Source organism: Myotis brandtii, unplaced genomic scaffold (assembly GCF_000412655.1).
Source record: "Myotis brandtii unplaced genomic scaffold, ASM41265v1 scaffold250, whole genome shotgun sequence".
In the NCBI taxonomy this organism is placed as follows: domain Eukaryota; kingdom Metazoa; phylum Chordata; class Mammalia; order Chiroptera; family Vespertilionidae; genus Myotis; species Myotis brandtii.
In genome coordinates this window covers 2,422,325-2,448,958 of record NW_005359478.1, presented here as the reverse complement: position 1 = coordinate 2,448,958, position 26,634 = coordinate 2,422,325, and the positions used below count along the sequence as shown (strand labels likewise).

The window sequence follows — 26,634 nt, the reverse complement described above, 5'->3', positions numbered from 1 at the left end:
AGAGAAGTGGGGAGACAGCTGCTGCCTTTGAGTTTTTGGGCAACCAGCCACAATACCCTCTGCTATTCACCTCGTCTTTTCTCCCCCACAAAGTGACTGAGATCTGGATGACAGTGAAGGAAGGGTTGGGTTGGCCTTCTGGCCTCTAGGTCTAAGCTCAAAGGAAATAAGAGGAGAGAAGAGCTGGGAACCCTCCAGGAAGAAAAAAGAGGAGGAATGAGGAGAGGAGACTGAAGGCTTTGAACCTCTGACAAGGAGTGAGGGACCCTAGAGCAGGGGTGAGGGTGCTGCGACCCTTTGTAGGGACCCTAGAGCAGGGGTGAGGGTGCTGCTGGGACCCTTTGTCTTGGTGTCCATCTATCCGTCCATCCGTCTGTCCACCTATCCTTCCTTTCTTTCCTTCTTTCCCAACATGTATTGAGTGCCTGTTGTATACCAGCCATTGTGCCGGGTGCTTTGTTCACTTTATCCTTGATGTAGCAGTAGATGAAGGCTGTGTAGCAAGAAAGACTTCCCAGGTGGGTTTATGAGAAAGAATGACTCTAGATACGGGGCCGCAGAGCATTGGATCAAGCAGGAACGGTGGTGGGTGTTGTAGATTATGGAGGAGTGGGCCCTTTTCTTGGTGGACAGAATGGGGAGTGGAGGTGAAGGGCCGTCCTGCTGGGAGGTGGTTAAATGGGAGACCAATGTGATAAGAATACCTGGAAAAGAGTAGGACAAAGAACCAAACCCACCATTCACTCCTCTCTGGAGCAGGCACCCTGGTGAGCAGGCCCAGTGTCCTCCTATCCTCACCAGCCTAAGCCCAGGGGCGGGCAGAGTCTGCTTCCAGGACAATAGCGCTAGGCAGTGCCAGGGCGGCTTGCTGCTGGGCAGTGCCCATGTTGGGATGTGCTGTTGCTGTGGCTGCTGCCCGCTGCTGGCCCACCTAGAGAGGGGGTCACTGGGAGAGAGGGTGAGTATTGGGAGCTCAAGAAGGAAGCCTGGGCACAGAGTGCCTGGGTTGTCGATGGGGCATTGATGCCAGAGAGGGTGGGCCGCTGGAGACCCCATTCTCTGGCAGCCCCAGTCCACTCCCTCCTCCTTCCACCTCCTTCCCAGGTGGCTGCTCCTGGAGGCGGAAGAGTGGAGGGCACTCTGGTGAGGGGAGGGAGAGTGGTGGCATCATTAGGGCCGATCTGTACCATTGTCTGTTCTGGAATTGACCTTGATTTAGACATGTTGCTCTTTTTAATATGATTATTACATTGATATTTATTTTTTTTGCTTGCTTTTATGAAAAATATTTCAATTATAATTGACATTCAATATTGTTTGCTTGCTTTTAAGTCAAACATAGTAAGTGCTCAGACTTTTTATTTGTGTCACAGAGAAGCCTGGGCGGGCAGGAAAGGAGGAGAGAACGGAGTGTATGACAGTGAGAAAGAGATTTGGACTTGGTCTTTGAGGTCCTATAAGGTTGTTATTCAGAGCAGGGTTTTATCTTCCATAGAGCAGGCAGATGGAGGTTAGACCGAAGGGAGAATTTTCTAGTGGTCCAGGTAGGTGGTACCAGAATAAAGAAAGGGAGGCCTGGAACATTGGAGGCTAGAGTTAGAGGCTGGCCAGCTTCCTTCACCAGGCCTAGGTGGAAGGGGAGAGGAGGGGGGCATGGGATGGAAAGGAGACCAGGAGACAGGAAGAGAAAAGAGAGGAGGAGGAGAGGAGAGGAGCAAAGGAAAATGGAAGATCTGGGTAGGAAGAGACCTTAAGACCTCTGGTCTCTGCCCATCTGACAAACCTGGAGCTCTGAAGGGAGGCAGGAGAGAGAAGGATCCGGGCCACCAGGAAGTCTGGAGACAGCTAGGGCATTGTGGCCCGGTGCCCTCTGGCCCCTGTGGTGTTGACTCAGCCCTGCCACACTTCCCTTTTCTACCCTAAGCACCAGACCAGGGTGTCTTTGCCCCTCCCCCACCTCTTAACTGCTAGTGTGGCAGGAGCTGGGAGTGACTGGACTCAGGCTTGGGCCTGAGGTCCAGCCGGAGGGCTCTCCCCTGAGCTCTGATTCTCTGTCCCAGGGCCCCCACCACCGTCCTCCACCTCGGGGCTCATACCCTCGGCTTCAGCAAATGATCCACTGGGTTCTGAGGGGCTAGGAAGCAGAGGGTGGTCCTAGCGGCTGTTCCTGTTCTACTTCCTCCGAGAGTGGCTGCTGCAGGAGGCCCTGGAGCAGGCGGGAAGGATGGTATCATCTCCTCCCCTTGTCAGGCTTTCAGGAAGCTCAGTGGCTTGAGGGGGTCAGAAAAGGGGTCCAGAGGTCAGAGGGGAGTGGGAGGAGAGAGCAGAGATGGGAACAGCCAGCCTCTGAAGTTTTGAGGGAGGGCTCAGTGTGCCCCATCTCAGGGGAGCCCAGAGCCGGAAGAACGGATGTGACAGCTGGAGGATGGAGGGTAGATGTCAGAAGGAACTTCCTCGGATAGGAGAGACTAACTGGGTGAGGAGTGGGAGAGGGAGCCATCTAGGTTTTGGAGGGTTGTATGAGAAGGATAAAAGTTAGACCGCAGGAGAGACTTCCTGCCAAGAACGACACCTAGCCAGCCGAGTTTCCTCCCCCCCACTTAGAGCGAGAGGAGGAGTGACCCAAGGCCAAAACCAGGCTCCTCCTACCTCAGGGTTAGCGGAGGAGAACACGCTGCCTCCTGCCCCTGGGCCCCATGTACTTGGCTGAGTGTGTGTGGAAGTCAGAGGTTTGGGACCCTGACTCTGGGTTGCGGGTAGCAGTGGAGGCATTCTGCCCCCTTCAGCCAATCTAATAAGGGGACCTTCCCCCCCCCCCCTCACTGTGACTGCCACAGAGACAGTGACTCCAACACCGGTTGTCATGGTTATAAGAGGAGCTAACTCCCATAGATCTGAAAGCGCTGGTGAGCTGGCATCCTCTGCTTCGCCTGCTCTCCCCTCCTCTCTGCGCATATTCCTCTGGCACAGAGAAGAGCTCAGCAGCTCGGGGGCGAGCGGAGCTAGGGCTGGAAGGTGGAGTGAGGACGCCGAGGGCTAGACCAGGGAGATGAGTGGCAACCGGAGGCAGCCGAGCCGCAGGGGCCAGGTGGGTCAGGGCCAGCCGGTCCCCGGGGCTGGCCTGAGAGCTGCAGCAGGCTCTGCTGTAGGCGCTGGCGTCTTTCCGGCATCCCTAGGCAGGATTCCTCCCCGGCCTGTCTCTCTGGACTCTGCCGGCACTCTGGCGTTTTCCAGCCTCACTGAGTGTTTCTCTCACCCCTTCCACAGGCCCGGGAAAAGGAGAAGATGAAGGAAGCCAAGGATGCCCGCTATACCAACGGGCACCTCTTCACCACCATCTCCGTTTCGGGCATGACCATGTGCTATGCCTGTAACAAGAGCATCACAGCCAAGGAGGCCCTCATCTGCCCAAGTAAGTTGGACCCTGAATGTCACTCTGACTCTCATCTTCCCATCTGTCCTTTCTGCTCTGGATCCATAGGGGTCACTCTCCACGCAGAGCCCCAGCTGGGTCCAAATGCCAGGGCCAGATGCTTGCTCCCTTTCCTCCCACCGAGGGGTGGTGGCAGTCGGACTGTGGCACAAGCAGGACTATCTGGGAGCGGGGGGGGGGAGACCAGGATGGCTCCCAGTGCAGCTGTCATCCTCTGGGTGTCCCCGGCTCCCTGAACAGCTGGGGAACTGATTGGAGCAGGAGCAGGAATGCATGTGAGGGCAGGTGGGGGCAGGCGAGGGGAGCTTGGTGGCAAGCTACTGAACTTGCAGCTGGCTCTGCCTATCTTCTGGGCAGAACTGGACGTTCAGGACTCCGGGGGCCCCTGGCCGCTCCCTTTCTATTGATTGTGGGTGGGGCCTGAAATGTCTGCAGCTTGAAGCAGAAGACGGGCTTAGGACCCTCTGTCGCACATTCTGGTCTGACTGGGGGCAGGCGAGGGGAGCTTGGTGGCAAGCTACTGAACTTGCAGCTGGCTCTGCCTATCTTCTGGGCAGAACTGGACGTTCAGGACTCCGGGGGCCCCTGGCCGCTCCCTTTCTATTGATTGTGGGTGGGGCCTGAAATGTCTGCAGCTTGAAGCAGAAGACGGGCTTAGGACCCTCTGTCGAACATTCTGGTCTGACTGACTACACGGTGGAGAGAGGGCACACGGCAAGGATGTGTGTGTTTTGGGGGGTGAGGGTTAGACGTCCTGACCTTCACCTACATCGGAAGGCAGCCTGTATTTAGGAAGTATGATTCTTCCTTCTCCAAAATGCCTATGCAGAGGGCTCCTGCCTTGTTCCACCCCCCCACCCCCAATTTATGGCAAAGAGCTGCTTGTGATCAGAGCAGGCCTGAGGTATTGGGACCTGCTGCTGGTGAGTGGGACAACGGCTGTAGCCCTAAATCCCTAAGGAACTGGGGAAGGAACCCCAGAAAGGACCACTGTTTCCTCGATGCTCTGCTTGGAGTGATGAGGATGAGGAGGGAACCCCGATCTAAATCCCTCTAGAGACCTGACAAAATTCCCAATCCCGAGCTTGTTGCCAGGGGAACTGGTGAGGCGGGCAGCCTGCAAGTGCTATTTTGAGAGCAGGTGGAAAGCGGAGGTTCGCTCCAGAGACACTGGGTGCTAGGGATATAGGAGAAGGGAGCTCCTGGGGGGTGGGGGCAGCCCCTGCCCCCACTTCTGTCTGCCCCCCTGCCCCACCCTGCTTGCCTTGTATTTGTGGAAGTGAGCGTGGTGCTGGGTATTGTCTGAAGGAGTTAGCAGAATTTCCGGTGTTGTTGGATGGAGGAGGGGAAGCTGGAGAGGAACAAGGGCTGAGGGCATGTCGGGGGAAAGGGACAGCCGTGGTTCCAGTGCTGGGCTGGGCTGTTCTTCCTTTCCTCGCCTCTTCTACCCCATGGCCAGGTGTGTGGGGTGGGTGACGGGGGAGAAGCAGATGGAGTGTGAGCGCTGTAGGTTCGCCTCAGTTAGAGAACAGGACTCCTGGGCCTAGAAGAAGGCAGATTGACTGGAGGCAGAGCCTGCAGAGCTGAGCAGTGCAGAGGCAAGCAGTGGAGGGAAGGGCAGGGCTGGGTCCAGCCCCACTCTACCACTGGGTCCATCGGCCCTCACCCTGCGTAGGCCTGGGCAGAGTTCATGGGCAGGCGTGTGGTTCCATGGAAGGCTCGGGCACACCGGAGTTGAAATCCCGGCTCTACCTCTAGCTATATGACCTCTGGCAGGTGATCTAACCTCGTTAGGCCAGGTTCCCCATCTGGAAAACAAGGAGAACTGAGTCTACCGCAAAGGGTTGTTAGGACCACATAAATCTGGGACACTGACGAGATGCTCAGGGCATGTTCCTTTCTCCCCTCGGCCCCTAGTCCCCTTCCCAGATGCTCCTGTGCCATCTTCGCTTCCGTGGGCGTCTTCTCTTCCATCTGTCGTTCTCAACCACCTTTGTGCTTCTTGAACTCATCTGGCAGCCAGTAACCCCTTCTTCCCTCTAGTCCACCCCTCAGGTCACCTTTGAGCCTGCTGCCCTGATTACGTAGTTGTGGTCAACACCTGTGCCCCTAAATTAATTTCCTGCTTGAAGGAAGGAGGAGGCGGGAGGAGAGGGGCTGGGGTGTGGCGATGGTTGAGAAGCCTGGGAAGGGAGGACAGTCTCTGAGACTGTGTGGCCAAGGGGAGATGGGCGTCGGCATATGGGTGTGCCCCCTCCTGTACCACCCGGCCCTCCCTTCACCCTCTTTACCCCACCCTCCCAGCCTGCAATGTGACTATCCACAACCGCTGTAAAGACACCCTCGCCAACTGTACCAAGGTCAAGCAGAAGGTGAGATGGCAGGGAGGGCCGAGGGCTGGGGGAGAGGGTAGCGAGTGTGCGGTGCCCTCATGCCTTTTTCATTCATCCCCTCCCCTGTGTTCCTCCACCCCTCTCCTCACCGTGGGGCAGCCCAGACCCTCCACCCCAGACCTCAGGCCTGAGCGGGCCAGCCTATTGCTATAGACATACCTCCCCGGCACTGGGCTCAGCCACCCTGAGGATGGTAGCCGTCCTGCCAGCTTTCTCCCGAGGGGGCCAGCTGCCCAGCTCCTGCCCTGTGCTATGGGAGTGACGCCTGGGTGACAGCTGTCCTTGGTGTCTCTCTCTCGCCCTCTGTCCCACAGCAACAGAAAGCGGCCCTGCTGAAGAACAACACTGCCTTGCAGTCTGTGTCACTCCGCAGTAAGAGTGAGTAGCGAGGGGGTGCAGGAGCCCCCAGGGGCCCCTGGGCCCCAGGCCTTGCAGGCCACGGGCTCTGCTGCTCCCCTCGAATGTGTTCCCTGGCGCAGCACCTTTCTCCCCTTAATCGGAAGCAGGTGGTGAGATGTGCAGACTCTCTGGCTTAGGGGCAGGACAGAACCCCAGGGGCGCGAGGGCGTGGGATGGCTGGCCCTCTGAACCTGCTCACACCCGTACTATTATGGTTATTATTTACGCTGCCCTTGGGTGTTGGTGGCAGCGGCCAAGTGCCCGTTCAGACCGCGCTGGTGGAACAGGAAGAGCACGGTGCTTAGTCAGGTGTGAGTCCCTGCTCATCCACTGGCTGAGTCACCCCGGACAAGGCTGAGACCCTTTCTGAGCTCCAGCTTGCTCATAGGCATGGTGAGGGGAAGGGTTGAGACAAGAAAAGCTCTTTGTGTGTGAAAAGTATTGCACAAATGTAAGGCAGCACCGCTGTTAGCATCTTCCTTCGATTAGAGTGGGCGAAGGGTGGGTGGGAGAGGAGGCCTGCCTTTCCGTGGAGGAGCCTGGGAGGCCTGGTTCCTGGGCAGGCACCGCGTGCGTTTGACGTTCGCCTGCTCCGTGTCCCCTCCGCAGCCACCACGCGGGAGCGCCCGAGCTCCGCCATCTACCCCTCCGACAGCTTCCGGCAGTCCCTGCTGGGCTCCCGCCGAGGCCGCTCCTCCTTGTCCTTAGCCAAGAGTGTTTCCACAACCAACATCGCTGGGTGAGCCTCTGCAGGGGGAAGGGGAGCCGGGTAGGCAGAGAAGGTGGCAGTGGGGACCAGCGGGCGAGAGGTCCTTGCCACGCCTGGGTTCAGGATTAGTCAGACAGGTAAGGAGCCCTGGGGGTGACTGCCTCGCGGGTCCCGGCTTCGGCTCCGCGCCTGGGAAGGGCTCTCTTGCCGGCGTTGGAGTGATGCAGCCGACCCGCGCTTCCCTCAGACACTTCAACGATGAGTCTCCACTGGGCCTGCGCCGGATCCTCTCCCAGTCCACAGACTCCCTCAACATGCGGAACCGAACCCTATCGGTGGAGTCCCTCATCGACGAAGGTGACCATGTGGGGCCTGGGGACACCCGGAGAGGAGGGGCTGGTGGGCAGGCCCAGAATGGCAGAGCCGGAGGGGGTCCAGAGAAGGGCCCAGGACCTCGGGGATTGGCTCTGAGTTGCTGCCTCCACTGATGTCCAGGTGCAGAGGTCATCTACAATGAGCTGATGAGTGACTTTGAGATGGACGAGAAGGACTTTGCAGCCGATTCCTGGAGCCTTGCTGTGGATAGCAGCTTCCTGCAGCAGCATAAAAAGGAGGTGATGAAGCAACAGGATGTCATCTATGGTGAGCCCAGACCACCCTGAGACTCCTCCGCCTTCGCTAGGTCCTGTCTGTTGGTGTCCTTCTGCCAGTCCCCACCTCTCAAGATCCCCCCCTCTGACCCCATTGGTCTCCGAGACCCTGCCTGGCACCCCACAGATTGCCACGAGGGACTGTTGGTCTCCAAGGCTCTGTCTTTATCCCTTCATTCTAGTCAATTCTTAGTCTGTACTCTGGGCCTGTTTCATGCCCATTACCATGCTAGGGACGGTGGGAAACCTAGACATGTAGACAAATACATGGTCCTTGCCCTAAAGCAGCTTACGACTTCAGATGACAATCATAAAGACAAAAAACGATTAGAAAATGACCTACGATCGATCATACTCATGCAGAATGTTGATCTGGAAGGGGCTTTGCAAGCCTCACGTAGTGCTCTGAGGTTCCCAACCGAGGTCCCACCAATTGTGGCCATGCCAAGGCAGAGGCCAGATGTCCTGTTGTCCACACAGAGCTGATCCAGACGGAGCTGCACCATGTGCGGACGTTGAAGATCATGACCCGCCTCTTTCGCACGGGGATGCTGGAAGAGCTACAGCTGGAGCCGGGAGTGGTCCAGGGCCTGTTCCCCTGTGTGGACGAGCTCAGTGATATCCACACACGCTTCCTCAGCCAGTTGTTAGAGCGCCGGCGGCAGGCCCTGTGCCCTGGCAGCACCCGGAACTTCATCATCCCTCGCTTGGGCGACCTGCTCATTAGCCAGGTGAGAAAAGGCGGTGTGACTGGAGTGGCGTTTCTTTTTTTTTTCTTTTTTTAATGTTTTTGTTGATTTGAGAGAGAGAGAAAGGGAGGAGAGAACATCTATGTGTGAGAGAAACAGTGATTGGTTTCCTCCTATACTCACCCCAATCGGGGATTCAACCCACAACCTGGGCATGTGCCCTGACCGGGAATCAAACCGGTGACCTTTTGGTACACAGGATGATGTTCAACCAACTGAGCCATACTGGCCAGGGTTAGGGAGGGCATTTCTTTTTTTTTTTTTTTTTAAATATATTTTATTGGTTTTTTATAGAGAGGAAGGGAGAGGGATAGAGAGTTAGAAACATCAATGAGAGAGAAACATCGATCAGCTGCCTCCTACACACCCCAAACTGGGGATGTGCCTGCAACCAAGGTACATGCCCTTGACTGGAATCGAACCTGGGACCCTTGACTCCGCAGTCCGACGCTCTATCCACTGAGCCAAACCGGTCAGGGCAGGAGGGCATTTCTTGCCCCCAACTCTAGGGGGTAGAGCCAGGGAGAACTGGAGAGGCAGGAAGACGCCTGTTTGGCTGGAGGCCAGAGAGCACACAGGGGATGAGGTGTGGCTTTGGGGGAGATGCTGATCTAGCCTTGCTCCCCCAACTTCTAGTTCTCCGGTCCCAGCGCTGAGCAGATGCGGAAGACCTACTCGGAGTTCTGTAGCCGCCACACCAAGGCCTTGAAGCTCTATAAGGAGCTGTATGCTCGAGACAAACGCTTCCAGCAGTTCATCCGGGTGAGCAAACCTCTCCGGGACCCAAACCCAGCCTCCCCCACTCCTGGGTGCAGGTGGACTGCACCTGCGTGGAGATCAGGTGGTCACCAGCCCTGCGGGCCAGCCTCCGGTGGCAGCACGGCAGGAGCTTGGTCTGATGGTCCTCACAGTAGATCTCATTTTCCAGACGCACTCACCTAAGCCAGCATGAGGTCAATGGCCGAGCCCGTGCCAGCACCGGAGCGGAGCTCCGAGTCCAGCCTTCTCCGTGTTGCCCTCCCCCCGCCCCCGCTCTCGCCCTGAGTCCTGCCTCTGTCCTTGTAGAAAGTGACCCGCCTGGCTGTGCTGAAGCGGCATGGGGTACAGGAGTGCATCCTGCTGGTGACGCAGCGCATCACCAAGTACCCGGTGCTCATTAACCGGATCCTGCAGCATTCCCACGGTGAGCGGGGGCTGCAGGGGGAGGAGGGGGGCGGGCTATTTGGGGTAACAAAACGGCTTGGGAGGACCAAGGGAAGGGATAGAGGCAGAGGTGGAACCTAGGCAGCCTCTGAAGGTGGGGTCGCGACTCGGAGGGAACTGAGGTTGGGGTGAAGCTCGCTGAGCCCCGCCTCGTGCTGACCCGGTGCCAGGGATGGAGGAGGAGCGCAAGGACCTGACAGCGGCTCTGGGGCTGGTGAAGGAGTTGCTGTGCCATGTGGACCAGGATGTGCACGAGCTGGAGAAGGGGGCCCGCCTGCAGGAGATCTACAACCGCATGGACCCCCGGGCCCAGACGCCGGTGCCTGGCAAGGGCCCCTTCGGCCGAGAGGAGCTTCTGCGGCGCAAGCTTATCCACGACGGTTGCCTGCTCTGGAAGACTGCGACCGGCCGTTTCAAAGGTCAGTGGTCACCTCGCAGGCCAAGCGGGCGCGGGCAGTCAGAGATGGAGAGGGAGGAGCATTCGGCCCTTACATCTCTCTCTGCAGCTGTACACCCAGGGGAGGCCTGGTGGGAGGAATTAGCATGATCTCTGTTGCAGAGAAAGTCTGGGTTTAACTTTACGGACCAATCAGGGACTTTATCAGTATTTATTCGTTTCTTTTCTTTTTTTAAAATTTATTTATTCATTTTAAATATATATTTTATTGATTTCAGAGAGGAAGGGAGAGGGAGAGAGAGATAGAAACATCAATGATGAGAGAGAATCATTGACCGGCTGCCTCCTGCACGCCCCCTACTGGGGATCGAGCCCACAACCCGGGCATGTGCCCTTGGCCAGAATCAAACCTGGGACCCCTTAGTCTGCAGGCCAACGCTCTATCCACAGAGCCAAACCGGCCAGGGCAGTATTTATTCGTTTCTTTGGTCCTTGTGAGCGCGTGCCGGAGAGCTATCAGTTTTGATGAGGAAGACAGAGGAACCCCAGGACCCATAGGATAAGCTCGGGGCAGTTGGCTCTACCCACTGGATTCCCAGCTACCAGGGCTGGGAATGGGCAGGAGCTTTGGGAACACAGCTGGGGACTGAGCCCAGCAAAGGGTGGGCAGACTGGAGAAGGCAGAAAAGAGCTGAGGGGGTGTGTGGGGGTGGGGCACGCTTTCCCAGGCTCTCTTCCCAGGCGGTACTGACCAAGTCTTTCCTACCTAAATCAGGAAAAGAGTAATAGGCCTTGGTTTGTGCTGCCTGAGGCCAAGCCTGGCTGAACCTCTGTCCTATGGCAGAATCCCCATGTGCTTGGGGATTGCAGTCTTCACCAACCACTTTCCTTCACCCCTTTCTCTCCTTCCCATCCCTCCCATGCAGCAGCTAAGAATAGGTATAGGCTATGCTGGGGTGAAGGGGTTAGAATTAGAAAGACTGGAGATCTTTTTTTTTTTTAATATATTTTATTAATTTTTTATAGAGAGGAAGGGAGAGGGATAGAGAGTTAGAAACATCAATGAGAGAGAGACATCGATCAGCTGCCTCCTGCACACCTCCTACTGGGGATGTGCCCTCAACCAAGGTACATGCCCTTGGCCGGAATCGAACCTGGGACCTTTCAATCCGCAGACCGATGCTCCATCCACTGAGCCAAACCGGTTAGGGCTGGAGATCTTTATTTGTGAAGCATTTAGCAAATGCCTGCCCCTTTTGTGTGCCCACACTTCAATAAGATCTCCAAGGGAAAAGAGTGAGTGTGTGCTATATTTTAAAAATATTTTTTATTGATTTTAGAGAGAGGAAGGGAGAAGGAGAGAGAGATGGAAATATCAATGATGAGAGAGAATCATTGATTGGCTTCCTCCTGCCCGCCCCCTTCTGGGGATTGAGCCTGAAACCCAGGCCTGTGCCCTGACCAGAAATCGAACCGTGACCTCCTGATTCATAGGTCGATGCTCAACCACTGAGCCATGCTGGCCGGGCAAGTGCGTGCTTTCGTGACATCTGAGTTTTATGGACTTGACCTTTGTTCTCTCCGCTGTCTTAAAGTGCAGGACTTCATAGGCTCTGAGGGCCTAGAAAGTGGGGCAGAGGAGGGGCGTGAAGGGGGGCCTGCTGGAGTGGAAGCGGATGGCATTGCTCAACTGTGAGAGAGATGGATAAGGAGCCCAACGTTCCCCCTGCCGGCCCAGCACAAAACGAGAAGTGGGAGTACGCTGGGCACGGGGAATTTAGGTCCAACTTTCCAAAAGGTCATATATTATTAGGTGTTAGACATAAAGCTGAAAGGTTGAAAAAGGGTGGGCCCCTCCTGCTCTGGGAATCCGTTTTATTCTCTGGACCCTTTCACCCAGAAAAACACATGTTATATTAACATGCAAAGTTGCTTATGCAACTTCAGACGGTTTGCAGAGCCTCTGGAGCCCAGCAGTGGACATTGTAGGGGGTCTGTGGACTCCAGGTTAAGAAACCTGCATATGCCCTAACCGGTTTGGCTCAGTGGATTGAGCATCGGCCTGTGGACTGAAGGGTCCCAGGTTTGATTCCAGTCAAGGGCATGTACCTTGATTAAAAAAAAAAAAAGAAAAAAAGAGAGAGAGAGAAAAAAACACCCTGCATAGCCTGGCCAGTGCGGCTCAGTGGTTGAGCATCAACCTATGAACCAGGAGGTCATGGTTCAATTCCTGGTCAGGGCACCTGCCTGGGTTGGGTTGGGGGCTCGATCCCCAGTGTGAGTTGTGCAGGAGGCAGCCGATCAATGATTCTCATCATTGATGTTTCTATCTCTCCCTTTCCACTCTGAAATCAATAAAAAAAAAAATATTTTAAAAACAAAACCAAACCTGTATCACTTGGGTACGGAGGTTTTTCTTTAAAGCTGTTGGGTAAACCCTGATGGTCTCTTCTAGCCTAAGAAGCTGTTTTGCCCGATAGCACACACATTTCCCCCCTCTCGCAGTCTGAGCTGTAAGAATGGGGAGGCGCGAGGGCTGCACGGGTGGAGGGAGCAACCAGAGGGAAGAGAGGCCAGGAAGAGGGGGATCAGGAGTTGTAACCCGATGGGGCCAGCCTGATCCTCGGGGAAGAGGAAACCGCTGCGGGGACCCTCTCATGCTGACTGCGCCCCCGCCTTGGCCCCCCTGCCAGATGTGCTGATGCTGCTGATGACAGACGTGCTAGTGTTTCTCCAAGAGAAGGACCAGAAGTACATCTTTCCTACCCTGGTGAGACCTTCCACCTCCTTTCTCAACCAGCACAGACGAGTGTTTCAGGCCCTTTTTGCTTTCCTCCCTGAGTCCGAAAGAACCCTGAAATAGCCATGGTTGTAACCGTTACTATAGTAAAATAAGAAGGAATAACTAACAGGTGTTACTGGGTGCAGGCACTTTTACACTTGTGAGGAAGGCCAATGAATACCCCCCCCTTTTTTAATATAAATCTTTATGGTTGGAGGTATTACATATTCCCTTTTTCCCCCACTGACCTCCTCCAGCCCGCCCCCACTCCCTGCCCCAGGCCTCACCACCCTATTGTCTGTGTCCATGTATTTGCATATATGCATATGAGGTCTTTGGTTTATTAATACTCCCTTTTTGTAGGTGAGAAAAGTAAAGCTTAAAGTTAATTAAATTGTCCAGGGCCACATGTGCTTCGAGGTCCTCTCTGGCTGGCACCAAAGCCAGGGCTCTTAACTTGGACTGTCGGTGGGCTCTTCCACCCTTTGTGTATTCCGGGAGAACTGAAGAGCATCCAGGTACCCAAGGGCCGGGATCGCCAGGCTTACTCCTTCCTTTCCCTGACCGACAGGACAAGCCCTCGGTGATATCACTGCAGAATCTCATCGTTCGGGACATTGCCAACCAGGAGAAAGGGATGTTTCTGATCAGCGCGGCCCCCCCTGAGATGTATGAGGTCCACACGGCATCCCGGGATGATCGGAGCACCTGGATCCGAGTCATTCAGCAGAGTGTGCGCATGTGAGTGTGTGTGTGGCCTCAGGGCACCTGCAGCTTCGGCTCCAGGCCACAGCGCTCCCTGGGATCAGAACCCGGGGTTCAGAGGTGGAGGCAGAGGCTGGGGGCAGACAAGATGGCCCAAGGCAGGGAAGGTCGTCTTATGTTCTCATATGTGATGACAACCCCAATCCCCTGTCAAATGCAACATGAGCTGACAAGCAAAGGAATGGTTTGAGCTGTAATATGGTGGAATACCTGCCTGGCCGACAGTCCAATTTCAGCTGCTTTACCATTTGGTCTGTAGGCAGTGGGCTGCTATTTGGATTGGATTGGATTTTACCTCTGTTGTCTAAAAAGGAATGAAAAAGAAGATAATAAAAGCATTGATACTGGAGATAAGAGGAGCAAGTCTCATAAACAAACTCCATACAAGAGAGACAAGAAGGAAATTGTTTAGTGTGCTACAGCAGCAAATCTTTTTTTAAAAAAATATGGGTTTTTGTTGTGTTTTTTTAGAGAGAAAGAGAGAAAGGAAGGGAGAGGGAGATAGATACATTGATGAGAGAGAAATATTGATCGGCCGCTTCCTGCACACCCCACACTGGGGATCAAACCTGCAACCCAGGCATGTGCTCTGACCAAGAATCAAACCATGACCTCCTGGTTCATAGGTCGAAGCTCAACCACTGAGCCACACCAACTAGGCTAAAGCAGCAAATCTTTAGCTTCTGATGGACACACATTAGATTTGAGGCAGTCAGTCAAGTAAAGTGCATGTAAAATGTTGAAAATTGATTCTTGAAGATTACACTCAATTAGGATATTTATAATTTTTTTTAGCTTTCAGAGAATGGATTCTTCTCCACTTTATAATATATAAACCTATTTTTTTCATTATTAACACTAGTATAGATATCCCCCATTCCCTCCTCTTGTTCCCCCTCCAGCCAGCTCCTGTCCTCCTATCAACCTATTATTTTAACTTCTTCAATCTAGACTTTTGAACTAATTTTTCAGAAATGCATACAAAACTATGAAATTGCCCATTTTAGCAAAACAGTGCAAAATACCTGTTCTATTGACAGTAGATCCACAGTGGCCTCTTTATTAATAGTATTAATAGTTGTAATTGTGAAAATTATAATTAATATTATTCATTGTAGTTCATTGAGCCTCTGCTATTATTAAAACACTGTTATATTATTGAATTTAATCCTAACAAAAACCCATAAGGGAGATAGTATTCCCATTTTTCCAAAAGAGGAAATAGAAAGTTGATCACCTGGCAAATAGTGGAGCCAGGATTGGAGCCCCATTTGCTTGAGGTCAAAGCCTGTAGTTGTCCCTCTGCACTATGCTGCCTCTCCAGGTGATCTTAGGGGAGGGACATGCATCCCACTAAATGCAGAGGACCGGTGCTAAGAAAGGGGGCGGGTCAGGAGTGAAGGGAGCCAGGGCATGCGGCTGATGGGTCATACCAGGGAAGCATAGAACACGTTTGCGAAGGAGGGAGAGTGATTCCCGGTCTGTAGCCTCGCTTCCTCCCTTACCCCTGCCCGCCCTGTTACCTTTCCAGATGCCCATCCAGAGAGGACTTCCCCCTGATTGAGACAGAGGATGAGGCTTACCTGCGGCGAATCAAGAGTAAGTCCCACGCACAAAATTCATTAAATAATTTAGGATACAGTCACACAATGAGATGGCTGTCTGAGGGCTGATGTAGATCCATAACTGAAACATACTGTTAAGTGAAAAGAGCAAGGTTTAGAACAGTGTAAAGTGTAATCTACCATCTGTGTAAAAATAATGGGGATAGATAGGTCATGTAGTGTGTGTGTGTGTGTGTGTGTGTGTGTGTGTGTGTGTGTGTGTAATATTTCAAAAAAGTCAGATATTATTATGGCTGCTTCTGGGAAGGGGGGTTGAGACAGTAACTTTTTACTATAGGGTCTTATTTCAGTTAGGGCATGATCTGCATCCCAGCCAGCAGGGAAGAGTAAAGGAACAAGGAGAGTTTATATCCATTTTTAAAAAATATATTTATTGATTTGAGAGAGAGAGAGAAACATCGATGTGAGAGAGAAACTTTAATCAGTTTCCTCCTGCTTACACCCCAACTGGGGATCATGCCTGCAACCTGGGCATGCGCCCTGCCTGCGAACCACACCGGCAACATTTTGGTGCATGGAATGATGTTTGATCAACTGAGCCACACTGGCCAGGGCATATATCCATTTCTTTTTTTAAAATGTTTTTATTGATTTCAGAGAGAGGGAGAAAGAGATAGAAACATCAATGATGAGAATCATTGACTGGCTGCCTCCTGCACGCCCCCTAATGGGGATCGAGAATGCAAGCTGGGCATGTGCCCTGACCTGGAATCAAACCATGACCTCCTGGTTCATGGGTCCACGCCACACTGGTCGGCAATATGTCTCATTTCTTTTGAGGACAGATCTGGAAGGTGCACCCATTGGCCATAATTTAGTCATATGGCAACGTCTAGCTGCAAACCAAGCTGGGAAATGTAGTCAAACTGGGTAGCATGCGCCCAGATGAAACTTGTACACGTTCTCTAACCAAAGGAAGATGTGGAGAGTGAAAACTGGTGGACAACCTTCAGTCCCTACCACAACCGTTTTTACTTTATTTTACTTATTGATTGATTTTAGAGCAGCGGTTCTCAACCTGTGGGTCGCGACCCTTTTGGGGGTCGAACAACCCTTTCACAGGGGTCGCCCAAGACCATTGGAAAACACATATATAATTACATATTGTTTTTGTGATTAATCACTATGCTTTCATTATGTTCAATTTGTAACAATGAAAATACATCCTGCATATCAGATATTTACATGACGATTCATAACAGTAGCAAAATTACAGTTATGAAGTAGCAACAAAAATAATTTTATGGTTGGGGATCACCACAACATGAGGAACTGTATTAAAGGGTCGCGGCATGAGGAAGGTTGAGAACCACTGTTTTAGAGAGAGAGAGGAAGAGAGAGAGGGAGGGAAGGAGAGAGAGAGAGAAACATCAATTTGTTGTTCAACTTGTTTATGCATTGATGGATTGATTCTTATATGTGCTCTGACCAGGGATCGAACCCACAACCTTGGTGTATCGGGACTACACTCTAACCAACTGAGCTACCCAGACAGGGCTATCACTTTTGTTTTTAAAACAGAAGTGTATATGTTACTTTCCCCCTCAAAATGTTTTTTTTCTTTTTCACACATGCCAAAAATCAAAATTAAGTCCTACTGCTCTGCCCAGCCCTGGCCTGTCATCCCTAAGGCTGCCTCTGGGATGGCTGCCCCTCCACTGCTGGCTCTCTGGGCGCCCTCTCTGGGCGCCCCCTCGGCCCTCTAGTGTGCTCACCTGTTCCTTGTCCACAGCGGAGCTGCAACAGAAAGACCGGGCACTGGTGGAGCTGCTGCAGGAGAAGGTCGGGCTGTTTGCCGAGATGACCCATTTCCAGGTGGAAGAGAATGGCAGCTGTGGGATGCCCCTGCCCACCCTGCCCAGGGGCCTTTTCCGTTCTGAGTCCCTCGAGTCCCCTCGTGGCGAGCGGCTGCTGCAGGATGCCATCCGTGAGGGTGAGGGAACGCCCAGGGAAGAGTCCCGGCTCGTCCACTCACTGTCACAGACTATGGACACACAGCTAGACCCGGACGCATGCAGACAAAAGGGATGTCCGCCCCACAGCCCATAGACTCCCCGAGTGCCTGCTGTGTGCGCGGTGCTGGGAAAGGCCGGGGAAGAGATGGGCACCTGTCATCCTCCGTGCACCTGTGCTGCCCTGGGGCTCCTTTCATGAACTTTGCCTTGTACATGGTGGTGTGAGTGGGAGCCCACATGGGCAGGGTATTCCCCTCGATGTCTGCGTAGTCCAAGCGTATTGGGCAAATGGCATCGCCTCCCATTCCTCACAGGGTTCTGTCGTACCTCTGTCCTCACCTCTTTTTTCCCTTCAGTGGAGGGCCTGAAAGACCTGCTCGTGGGGCCTGGAGTGGAGCTGCTCTCGACCCGGGAACCAGGCCTGCCCACGGAAGCAGAAAGTGGTGGTAACATGAGTCCTGGAATCACCGCCAGTGAGTGCCAGGGCAGGGGACCGGGGGGCCGGGGGGGGGGTTAAAGAGAATGGGGTGGTACCAGGGGCCGAGTGCTGTCAGGGTCCTTCCTGTGAGCTCAGCCCATCCTTTTCTCCTCAACAGATGGCGAGGCCAGAACCTTCAATGGCTCGATCGAGCTCTGCAGAGCCGACTCAGACTCCAGCCAGAAGGTGGGTCCTCAGGAGATGTCAGGACTTGGCTAGAGGATGGGAAAGGGACAGCTGGCCTATAGATCCCTAACACGGAGCTATCGGGGACAGGCACCAGGGACTTGTGTGCCTGCTGACTCCCTATCCTTGCCCATTTCTGCAGGATCGAAATGGAAATCAGCTGAGATCTCCCCAGGAGGTGAGATGGGGATTGGATGCTATGGGAGACTGAAGGGAGGATATTCTTAGTCTTGAGAAATTGGAGCCCAGTTTGGACGGGGGTGGGGGAGAGTCTACACTTCAAAGTTGTAAGTTTTACTGTCCCCACACCCACACTTATTCCAACTTCCGGGCAGTTCTCCCATCCTGAAGCTTGAGCCCTGTCCCCACTCTCTCCTCTCTCCTCAGGAAGCGTTGCAGCGATTGGTCAATCTTTATGGACTTCTTCATGGCCTACAGGTCAGTGGGGCAGGGGCGGGAATGGGGAAGGGGAGGAGCCAGCGCAGAGCTGCCATTCAGGTGAACAGAGTCATTCTGATAGGCCTTTTTTTTTAAATTAAATATGTTTTTATTGATTTTAGAGAGAGAGGAAGGGAGAGGGAGAGAGAAAGAGAGAAACATCAATTGGTTGCCTCCTGACCGGGGATCAAACCCGCAAACTGAGTATGTGCCCTGACTGGGAATCGAACAGGTGACCCTTCGGTGCATGGGACAATGCTCAACCAACTGAGCCACGTTGGCCGGGGCCTAATCGGCCTTTCTAAGCCTTCTCCCAGTTGGAACACTCCAGGAATCCTGACCTGGTTCCTGGGGGTGAGGGTGAGGGATAGAAGAAATGGGGTTTCTGATAGACTCATCTGTCCCCATTCCACCCAGGCGGCTGTGGCCCAGCAGGATACGTTGATGGAAGCCCGGGTCCCCGAGGGCCCGGAGCGACGGGAGAAGCTGACCCGAGCCAACTCTCGGGATGGGGAAGCTGGCAGAGCTGGGGCTACCCCTGGGGCTCCTGAAAAGCAGGCCACGGAACTGGCGTTACTGCAGCGGCAGCACACGCTGCTGCAGGAAGAGCTGCGGCGCTGCCGGCGCCTCGGGGAAGAGCGGGCGGCTGAGGCTGGCAGCCTGGAAGCCCGGCTCCGGGAGAGTGAGCAGGCCCGGGCCCTGCTGGAGCGGGAGGCTGAAGAGGCTCGCAGGCAGCTGGCCGCCTTGGGCCAAGCCGACGCCGTTCCCCAGGAGGCCCCCTGGGCCCGCAGGCCTCTGGATCCCCGGCGCCGGAGCCTCCCGGCAGGCGATGCCCTGTACTTGAGCTTCAGCCCCCCTCAGGTAAGGGAGCTTGGAGTCGTGAGCTGACCTGAGGTGGACTTCAGGGCCCATGGGAGAACCTGAAAGGAATTGGGGACTTGAGCCCAAATGAAATTGGGCAACCGACTCGAAGGACTAGTGAGTGGGTGCAGAAAGAAGTCAGTCAGTGGTGGAGGTACTGGAGAGAATTGAGCCTTGGGGCCCAGACGGCCCATGGCCCCAGCTGAGCAGGGCCTGCAGTTGTCACACGCCTCAGTCCCTGACCTGCTGCTTTCCTTGCGCGGCCCACAGCCCAGTCGAGGCCATGACCGCCTGGATTTGCCTGTGACTGTCCGCGCTGTCCATCGGCCCTTTGAGGATCGAGAGGGGCAGGAGCTGGGCAGCCCCGAGGAGCGGCTACAAGACAGCAGCGACCCTGACACTGGCAGCGAGGAGGAAGGAAGCAGCCGTCTGTCTCCGCCCCATAGTCCTCGAGGTGAGATCCTGGCAGAGTGGGGTGCGACCTGGGTTCAGACCCCTGGGCTGTGCTTTCCACGTGGAGTCTGTGTCCTGGAGCACGGGGACATTTAGGAAGGTCCCTCACTAACCACTGGGGTCTACAGTAACGCTTGGGAAGGACACAAGGATTTCCTGTTTTGTCTGATGGCGAATGAGTGGTGAAACTCTAGGAAGCAAAGAATGTAGGGGCCACTCCTTCTCTAGTAAGTCATTTGATTCCCAGCCTTTTCAAGTAGAAATACATATATATTAGAGAGAGAAAGGAAGGGAGGGAGGGAGAGAAGCATCCACTTATTTATGCTTTCATTGGTTGATTCTTGTATGTGCCCTGACCCGGGACTGAACCAGCAACTTTAGCATATTGGGATGGCTCTCTAACCAACTGAGCTACCCAGCCAGGGTTAGAAATAAATTTATTTATTTATTTTTAGAAAGAGATTTTTTTTAAGTTAAAAAAAAAAGTCACAGACTTCCAAGTTCTTTTAGTTGGCTTAGGAAATACAAAATAACCCAAAGCTACTATAACTTCATATAGCAATCTTAAAATATCTTGTTATTTTATTAATCAAATTGTATCTTCGTATACTTACCAGTATATGAAGTACCTACCAAGGTGTGAGCACATCGCTTACTTTGTTGACAGAGGTTTTCCCCTCATCAAGGATTCACAGACGTTGGTCATCCCTCACAGCCCGCAGAGCTCCTCGGCCCACAGATGGGGGGGCATTAGTGTAGGGTGGGTGCTCATGGAGCCCCTGACCACGCACTGACTTTGCCCTGCCCCCCGCAGATTTCACCAGAATGCAGGACATACCCGAGGAGACTGAGAGCCGCGATGGGGAGCCTGTAGCTCCGGAGAGCTAAGGGGGCCCCGCCCTCCTTCCTGTGCCCCCTGAAGAATATTACTGAGGGTGGCAAACCCTGGGGACTCCAACCTGCCAGTGAGCAGGGAACACTTGAACTGCTGATTGTCCTTGCCAGCTCTTGGGATCCTTGGAGACCTGGGGCCATTTAGGAAGCTGGGGGGGAGTTAGGCCACAGTGCCCCCTGGTGGCATCCAGAAAGTACACCACAGATGCCAATTCTTCATGCCTTCTTCCCTCTACTTTAGGAAAGTTTATTTATTTATTGTTTATTAGTTATGGAGGGAGAAAGGGGATTTAGAGGACCAGGGACATGGGAGCCAAGCCATAGGGAACAAGGGGCCTTGTCCTTTAACACTACTGGGGTTTATTCAGACGTAACCATGCAGCTGCCGGATTCCAGCCCTGCCACCCTCCCAGCAACATCGCCTTTGAGGAGAGGCTGCAGCTGTAGGACCCGACTGCCCCTTCAAGAAGGGCTATGGGCAGGGCCATATCCCTTTCCCCTCAACCTCTTACTGCTGTTCTCTCTTCTCTCCGTCCTCAGTGGAACCCCAGGGAGTCAACCTGGCTTCCTAGAGCGGATGGAATGGAGGTTGAGGTGGCCATCATGGTCTGTTGGGGGTGACGGGGAAACCCACAGGGACCAGAATGTCTTTTTGTTTTCTTTTTTTTTTTTGTACCAAAGCCAACTGCACGTGTTTTATATTTTTAAGAGAAGATTGTAGGCAATTAGAAATTGCAGCCTTCTATCTCCACATCTCTGAAGAACTTGCGGGGTGGGGGGAACAATGACTTCACCCTCATCCATAGCAATGGGGGAACTAGTCTGACCTCTTCCACAGCCATTTGGAAACAGAGTTCTAGGGTGAGTTGGGAAATCTCTATGAACCCTGACCTATCCCCCAGCTCACCAACCATGACCTGAAACCTCCGCCTGAATTAGGGGGGGATTTTCAATGAACCCCCAAATGCCCACCAGCGCCAACCATTTTTCTACCAATTTGATTGTGTAAAAAAACAACAAAACAGAAACAAAAAAACGATAAAAGGTAAAGAAAGGAAAATTAAAGACCTGGAACCCCATGAAGTGCTGTCTCTGAATGTCTGAGGTTCGGATGGTGCTGCTGAGGGGAGAGCCAGGGAGTGGCCTGTGTCCCTCGGAAAGGGGCCTTTCCTCCCCGGGAGGGGCAAGGTGGCCCAAACAAAAGGAACTGCTACCTCCTTTTTCTGTTGTCGTTACTGATATTCACAAACAAGGATTGGGGATTCCAATATTAGAAGACTTGTTTTCATCTCATTTGCATGCTGTGCTCAGAAACGGCCTCGGCCTCTGGCCCCCGCCCCTCCCTTTGGGCACAGTTCCTCTGAGCCCCTCTTCAGTGTCCTTTGTTTTCGGGTTCGGCCACCACGCTGCCCTGGTTCTTCACGTGTCAGAGCCCTGGACACCCTCTTCCAGATGGTCCCCTCAGAGGAGCTCTCCTTTGCTCTCTGAGAGGCAGTGAGACATCAGGTTAATTTCAGTTCTTGTTTTGATTAATTTTACTTCCTGTTTCCGGATAATACCCTACTGTGGGGCTGTGGGGGGAGGCGCGTCTAGAGTTGTAGAAATGCTGCAATAGGTGCACATATGTCTGTAGGAGCTGATGGGGTGAGATGAGAAGAGTGGGGCCCAAGACCTCAGCTAGAAAGAGGAATTGGAATCCCATGGTCGGGGGAGGGCGGGCTTGGCGGAGCAGCCGGCACCCTCCACTCCTGTGATGCTCATCTACGAGGTACTTGCTCATCCATTACGGAGTCTGCAGGAGGAATTGCTGTCATTTTACCGACATGGAAATCTAGGTGGCAGGCCCAGCTGCAGGCCTTCACTTCCCCCTCCACAACTCTGCCTAAAATATCAAAGCTCCAGGTTTCAAACCCTGACACGTGGCTCAGCAGCCCACTGCTGTGTCAGCTGGGACCCAAGGCTGTAAAAAGGTGGAGAGGGGAGAGGAAGACTAGTGCTGGGTAGGAGGAGGGTGTTAGGTTGCATCCGAAGACCCACGTGTTCACAGCGACCCAGTGAAGGATGCTGGGCAGGCCCCGAGTGCGTGTAAAGCCCAAGCTCTATTCCTGGCAGCGCTGCCCCTCCTGTGACCGCCCCCCCCTGACCAAAACCCCCGCATTCTTTGAAACAAGATGTCCTGTTGCCCCATTTTTGGAAACTCGGTTTTAACTGTCTCTCCTGCAGTTTCGAAGTTCTCTGTTTGTGCTACAAGGAGCCAGGGCCCAGATATTTGCCAAAACAATGCCTTTCCATTCGAGAGGAGCTGCCCAGCCAGCCTCCGTTGCTGTGCCCTCTCCTGCCTCCCCACCCCTCCTAAGGGGAAGCCTACGTGCATTCATCTCTGGATTGGACCTGTTTAGACTTTGTCAATATTTACCCCTGGGTCCCATAAAGCAGAGGCCCCTACAGGAGCCAATATCCGGAGTCCAGCAGAGGTAGGGTCATTGGAGGAGCTGAGGGGTGGGGTGGCAAAAGGGTGCTTAGGTGGGTAAGGATTTCCCATCCTGAATCGGCTGGGAACAGACCTGGAGTTTTAGAACCAGTTTAAACATTATCAAAAAGAGGAAATTAAACAAGAGGCTAATTAAATCTATTCAGTATTGCTTTTAACATGTGGTGAATTGGGTGGTTGTTTACAGCCTCCTCGGCAACCGGATGGAGCTGGTGCCGGGGCGCCTGCAGGCCCTGTGGTGCCCTTGCCAGAGGGGCTCCACACACAGGCGCTGCTCCTGGCTGTTGTGGGACCTTGAGTGGCCAGAGTTGTTAGGGTTGTGAGACATGCCAGAGCTTGGGGTGGGGGAAATGGAAATGGGAGCTCCACCCCATCTTCTTTCTGCCACCTCCCTTTTCAGGGGCTGCCCCCCAGAAAGTCCCTTGTGATTGCCAACCTTTATCATTGCTGGGTCTTGGGTCTCTGTGGATCTGGAAACCAAGGGGGAACCCCCTGCCCCAAAGAACACCTTCAAAAGGGGCTGGAGGAGCCAACCCCTCACTCAGTTCTTACATAAAATTTTCATTTTACTCCAGAGCATGTAAAAATCATTCCAGGCCCTGGCCGGCTTGGCTCAGTGGATAGAGCGTCGGCCTGCGGACTGAAGGGTCCCAGGTTCGATTCCGGCCAAGGGCACATGCCTGGGTTGCGGGCTCGATCCCCAGTAGGGGGTGTACAGGAGGCAGCCGATCAATGATTCTCTCTCATCGTTGATGTTTCTATCTCTCTCTCCTCCCTTCCTCTCTGAAATCAATAAAGGAATGTATTTTTTTTTAAATCATTCCAGATAAGACCTCTATGGCCCTCCAGCCCCATCTCCCAGCTGCCTCCTCACTGTTTCCTTGTCCTTCTCTGACTCCATTTTACACAGAGTGTAAGAATAATAGCCAACAATCAGGAAGCAACCCATCTTACAGATGAGAAAACGGGTACAGAGAAAGAAAGGAACTTAACGAGCTCCCTGGGAGCTAGGATGTGAATCCAGGTGCTCTGACTCAGTGAAGCCTCTGGGATAGGGAGGAAGATTAGCACCCCCGAACCATGCTTCCCACTTCTCCAGCCCACCTCCAGCCTCCTCTCCCACCCCCATTCTGCAGCTCGCCTCACCGCGCCTCACCCACATCCTTGACTTGTCGTTATCTTCACTTCTCCCTCTAAATCCTGCTTTAAGGAGAGACCCACACGGACTCCCAGCCAACGCCAGAGTTTTACACGGGGGGTGGCTGGTGCCAGGGATCCAGCAAGATTCCACAGGTGGCATCTCCCCACATGGGAACGACAGCTTTTGCAGCTGAGGCTTTTGCAGACATCGAGTTTCCGTGGGTACCGCTGAGGGTAAGAAGATGGAGATGCCCAGGGGAGGAGGGCATTTTCGGTCCTGGCACCAGAGAAGAACAAGGGTGCATCCGTTTGAGATGGAGAGCAGGAAGGACAGGCAGGGGGAGAGGCTAGGCACTGGCTCCTGATCCATGAGTCTAGGACCCTTAGGGAAATTTCCCTGGGAATTCTCACAGAAGGCAGAAGTGGGACAAGTAATGCTTTTGTCCACACTGAACTGAAGGTGGAATTGGGATAAAGAGTCAAGATCACTTCTGGATGGTCCAGATGTTTATTTTTAGATCCTCTTCTTTCCCACCTCCAAATGGAGGCATAAGCTTTGTCCTACCAGCCCTGACCTGGGCCTGGGCCGCTGCATGCCACCACACCCAGAATAATTGAAGATAAGACTTTCCCCGAGGGCATGTCGGCCTGGCAGACAGGCCCGCCCTCCAGAAAGAGGGTGCGTAGTTTGTACCTTCACCCAGGTGTTCCTTTGTCCACGTTGGTGAGCATGGTAGAAGGGCCACTCTCCTGGGGGTGCTCTCCACTCACCGCCTGCCTACCTCCTCTAAGGCCCCCTGCTTCACCCCGGTTCTGGGGCCACAGCCGCGCTCGGAGATCCCTGAAGGTGCCTGCCAGGGCCTGCCGGGACTCCTGCCGCAGGAGACAGTACAGCACGGGGTTGAGGCAGCTGTTGCTGTGTGCCAAGCAGATGGTGACAGGGGAGACGTGGGTATGGACGGCAGAGAAAGTGCTGTCCCAGGGAACCAGGTCAAAATTCACAAGGACACTCCAGAGAGTGATCATGTGGTTGGGGAACCAGCAGAGGAAGAAGGAGGCCACCAGGATGCAGACGGAGCGGGCTACGACCCTGCTAGTAGCTGGTGGTGATGATACCCAGGGGCACCATGAAGGCCAGCACCACCCTCTGCAGCTGGTAGGCCCCCAGCCAATACCTGCTGGGGAAGCGCAGCAGGCAGAGACGCACGCCCCACACCTCCCCCTCTGCCCCAAAGACTGCCGTGGGCACTGCCAACAGGGCAGCTGCCACCCACACTGCCAGGGTGGCCGTGCGGGCCCAGAAGAGGGGAAGAGGGGTGCCTGGTCCTGCAGCCATGGCCACCACCCAGTATCGGGCAACACTCAGCGCCGTGATGAGGAAGATGCTGGCGTAGATGTTGAAGACAGTAGCCGTGAGGAACATCTTGCAGAGGGCACCTCCAAAGGGCCAGTGGAAGCCCAGTGCCGACTCAGCCGCCCAGAAGGGGAGAGTGAGTGCCAGCCCCAGGTCTGCCAGAGCCAGGTTGAAGACAAAAGTGTCAGATGGTGGGCAAGGGGCTCGCCGAGCAGTTACCCAGCACCCACAGCAAGGCCAAGTTGCCCATAAATCCAAAGGCCCCTACAAGCCCATAGGGCAGGGCAAGCACAACCCTCAGGGCTGGGAATTCAACAGGCAGCGCAGTATCGTCCACACTCAGCACACCGCCGGCAGAGGTATTGAGCCAGAAAACGGGCAGAGGGGCAGAGAGATTGGGTGTGGGCATCTCAGGGCATCAGAGGCCACAGTGCTGAGCAGCGAAGGCAGCCCGCTTAGCGCCAGACTGGCAGGGCCTCTCAGCGGGAGGCTCCAGCCCTCCGAGGGCGGGGTGTGGATGGGACAACCCACCAGTCCCTGGTCCCTGTTGGTCATGATAGGTGGTGGGTGGGGCAGGATGAGAGAGGGCCGGACATGGGGGGTGTGCGCATGTGTGTGTGGTGTGTATCTGTGTAGGAAGGGCTCTGTGCAGTAGAGAGGAGAGAAAGGGGAATTACTCCACCATGAAAATCAGACCCAAGCCAGACCCAGGGAGAGAACCAGAGACACCCCATCTCAGGGATGACAGGAAGCAAACTGCAGACCCTCTTCCTGCCAGTGTGCAGGGGCCCCCTTCTCTGCAGAAAGTGCTTCCTTGGAGCCTGGGGGAAGGGACCTGGAGGGGGCATATGGCAGGAGATCAGAATGGGTGTCAGGGAGAGAGAGGGAGAGAGAGGGAGAGGGAGGGAGGGAGGGAGGGAGGGAGGGAGAGCAAGCAGGGGTTCTGGAGTCCCAGATCTGCTACTCACTCGCTGCGTGACTTTGGGTAAGTCACTTTACTCCCCCGAGCCTCAGTTGCCTTGCTTAAAATTTTCAGATAAAAGTCTCTGCTTCAAAAGATCGGTGTAGCCCTAGCTGGCTTGGCTCAGCGGATAGAGCGTTGGCCTGTGGACTGAAGGGTCATGGGCTCAATTCCGGTCAAGGGCACATGCCTGGGTTGCGGGCTCGATCCCCAGTAGGAGGTGTGCAGGAGGCAGCCGATCAATGATTCTCTCTCATCACTGATGTTTCTATCTTTCTCTCCCTCTCCCTTCCTCTCTGAAATCAATAAAAATATATA

The 26,634-nt window shown here is 54.1% G+C and overlaps 2 protein-coding genes across 8 annotated transcripts in view; one reads left to right on the top strand and one right to left on the bottom strand.

Moving 5' to 3' along the window:
• The window catches only part of ARHGEF2 (Rho/Rac guanine nucleotide exchange factor (GEF) 2), a 43,154-nt gene extending 19,818 nt beyond the window's left edge, over nucleotides 1-23,336 (top strand). For 5 of the 7 annotated variants that reach the window (XM_014540833.1, XM_014540834.1, XM_005867558.2 and 2 more), the window contains 21 exons: nucleotides 3,268-3,412; nucleotides 5,738-5,805; nucleotides 6,141-6,204; nucleotides 6,835-6,964; nucleotides 7,182-7,291; nucleotides 7,430-7,576; nucleotides 8,065-8,315; nucleotides 8,970-9,095; nucleotides 9,399-9,516; nucleotides 9,707-9,955; nucleotides 12,627-12,703; nucleotides 13,287-13,456; nucleotides 15,012-15,079; nucleotides 16,838-17,038; nucleotides 17,417-17,533; nucleotides 17,657-17,724; nucleotides 17,867-17,902; nucleotides 18,112-18,162; nucleotides 18,580-19,023; nucleotides 19,294-19,477; nucleotides 20,291-23,336. In XM_014540833.1, coding sequence (XP_014396319.1) covers nucleotides 3,268-3,412; nucleotides 5,738-5,805; nucleotides 6,141-6,204; nucleotides 6,835-6,964; nucleotides 7,182-7,291; nucleotides 7,430-7,576; nucleotides 8,065-8,315; nucleotides 8,970-9,095; nucleotides 9,399-9,516; nucleotides 9,707-9,955; nucleotides 12,627-12,703; nucleotides 13,287-13,456; nucleotides 15,012-15,079; nucleotides 16,838-17,038; nucleotides 17,417-17,533; nucleotides 17,657-17,724; nucleotides 17,867-17,902; nucleotides 18,112-18,162; nucleotides 18,580-19,023; nucleotides 19,294-19,477; nucleotides 20,291-20,364 — 2,898 coding nt within the window. In that variant the 3' untranslated portion in view covers nucleotides 20,365-23,336. Of the gene's footprint in view, nucleotides 1-2,886; nucleotides 3,089-3,267; nucleotides 3,413-5,737; nucleotides 5,806-6,140; nucleotides 6,205-6,834; nucleotides 6,965-7,181; nucleotides 7,292-7,429; nucleotides 7,577-8,064; nucleotides 8,316-8,969; nucleotides 9,096-9,398; nucleotides 9,517-9,706; nucleotides 9,956-12,626; nucleotides 12,704-13,286; nucleotides 13,457-15,011; nucleotides 15,080-16,837; nucleotides 17,039-17,416; nucleotides 17,534-17,656; nucleotides 17,725-17,866; nucleotides 17,903-18,111; nucleotides 18,163-18,579; nucleotides 19,024-19,293; nucleotides 19,478-20,290 lie in introns of those variants that run through there. The other 2 variants (XM_005867557.2, XM_014540835.1) reach the window with 2 other exon arrangements.
• Nucleotides 23,337-23,628: 292 nt separating this feature from the next.
• Nucleotides 23,629-26,228, bottom strand: RXFP4 (relaxin/insulin-like family peptide receptor 4). Its single transcript, XM_005867553.2, is given in 3 exon segments — nucleotides 23,629-25,098; nucleotides 25,100-25,566; nucleotides 25,568-26,228. Coding segments are annotated over 3 exon segments (1,065 nt in total). The 5' UTR covers nucleotides 25,765-26,228; the 3' UTR covers nucleotides 23,629-24,697.
• Between the last annotated feature and the right edge of the window lie 406 nt (nucleotides 26,229-26,634).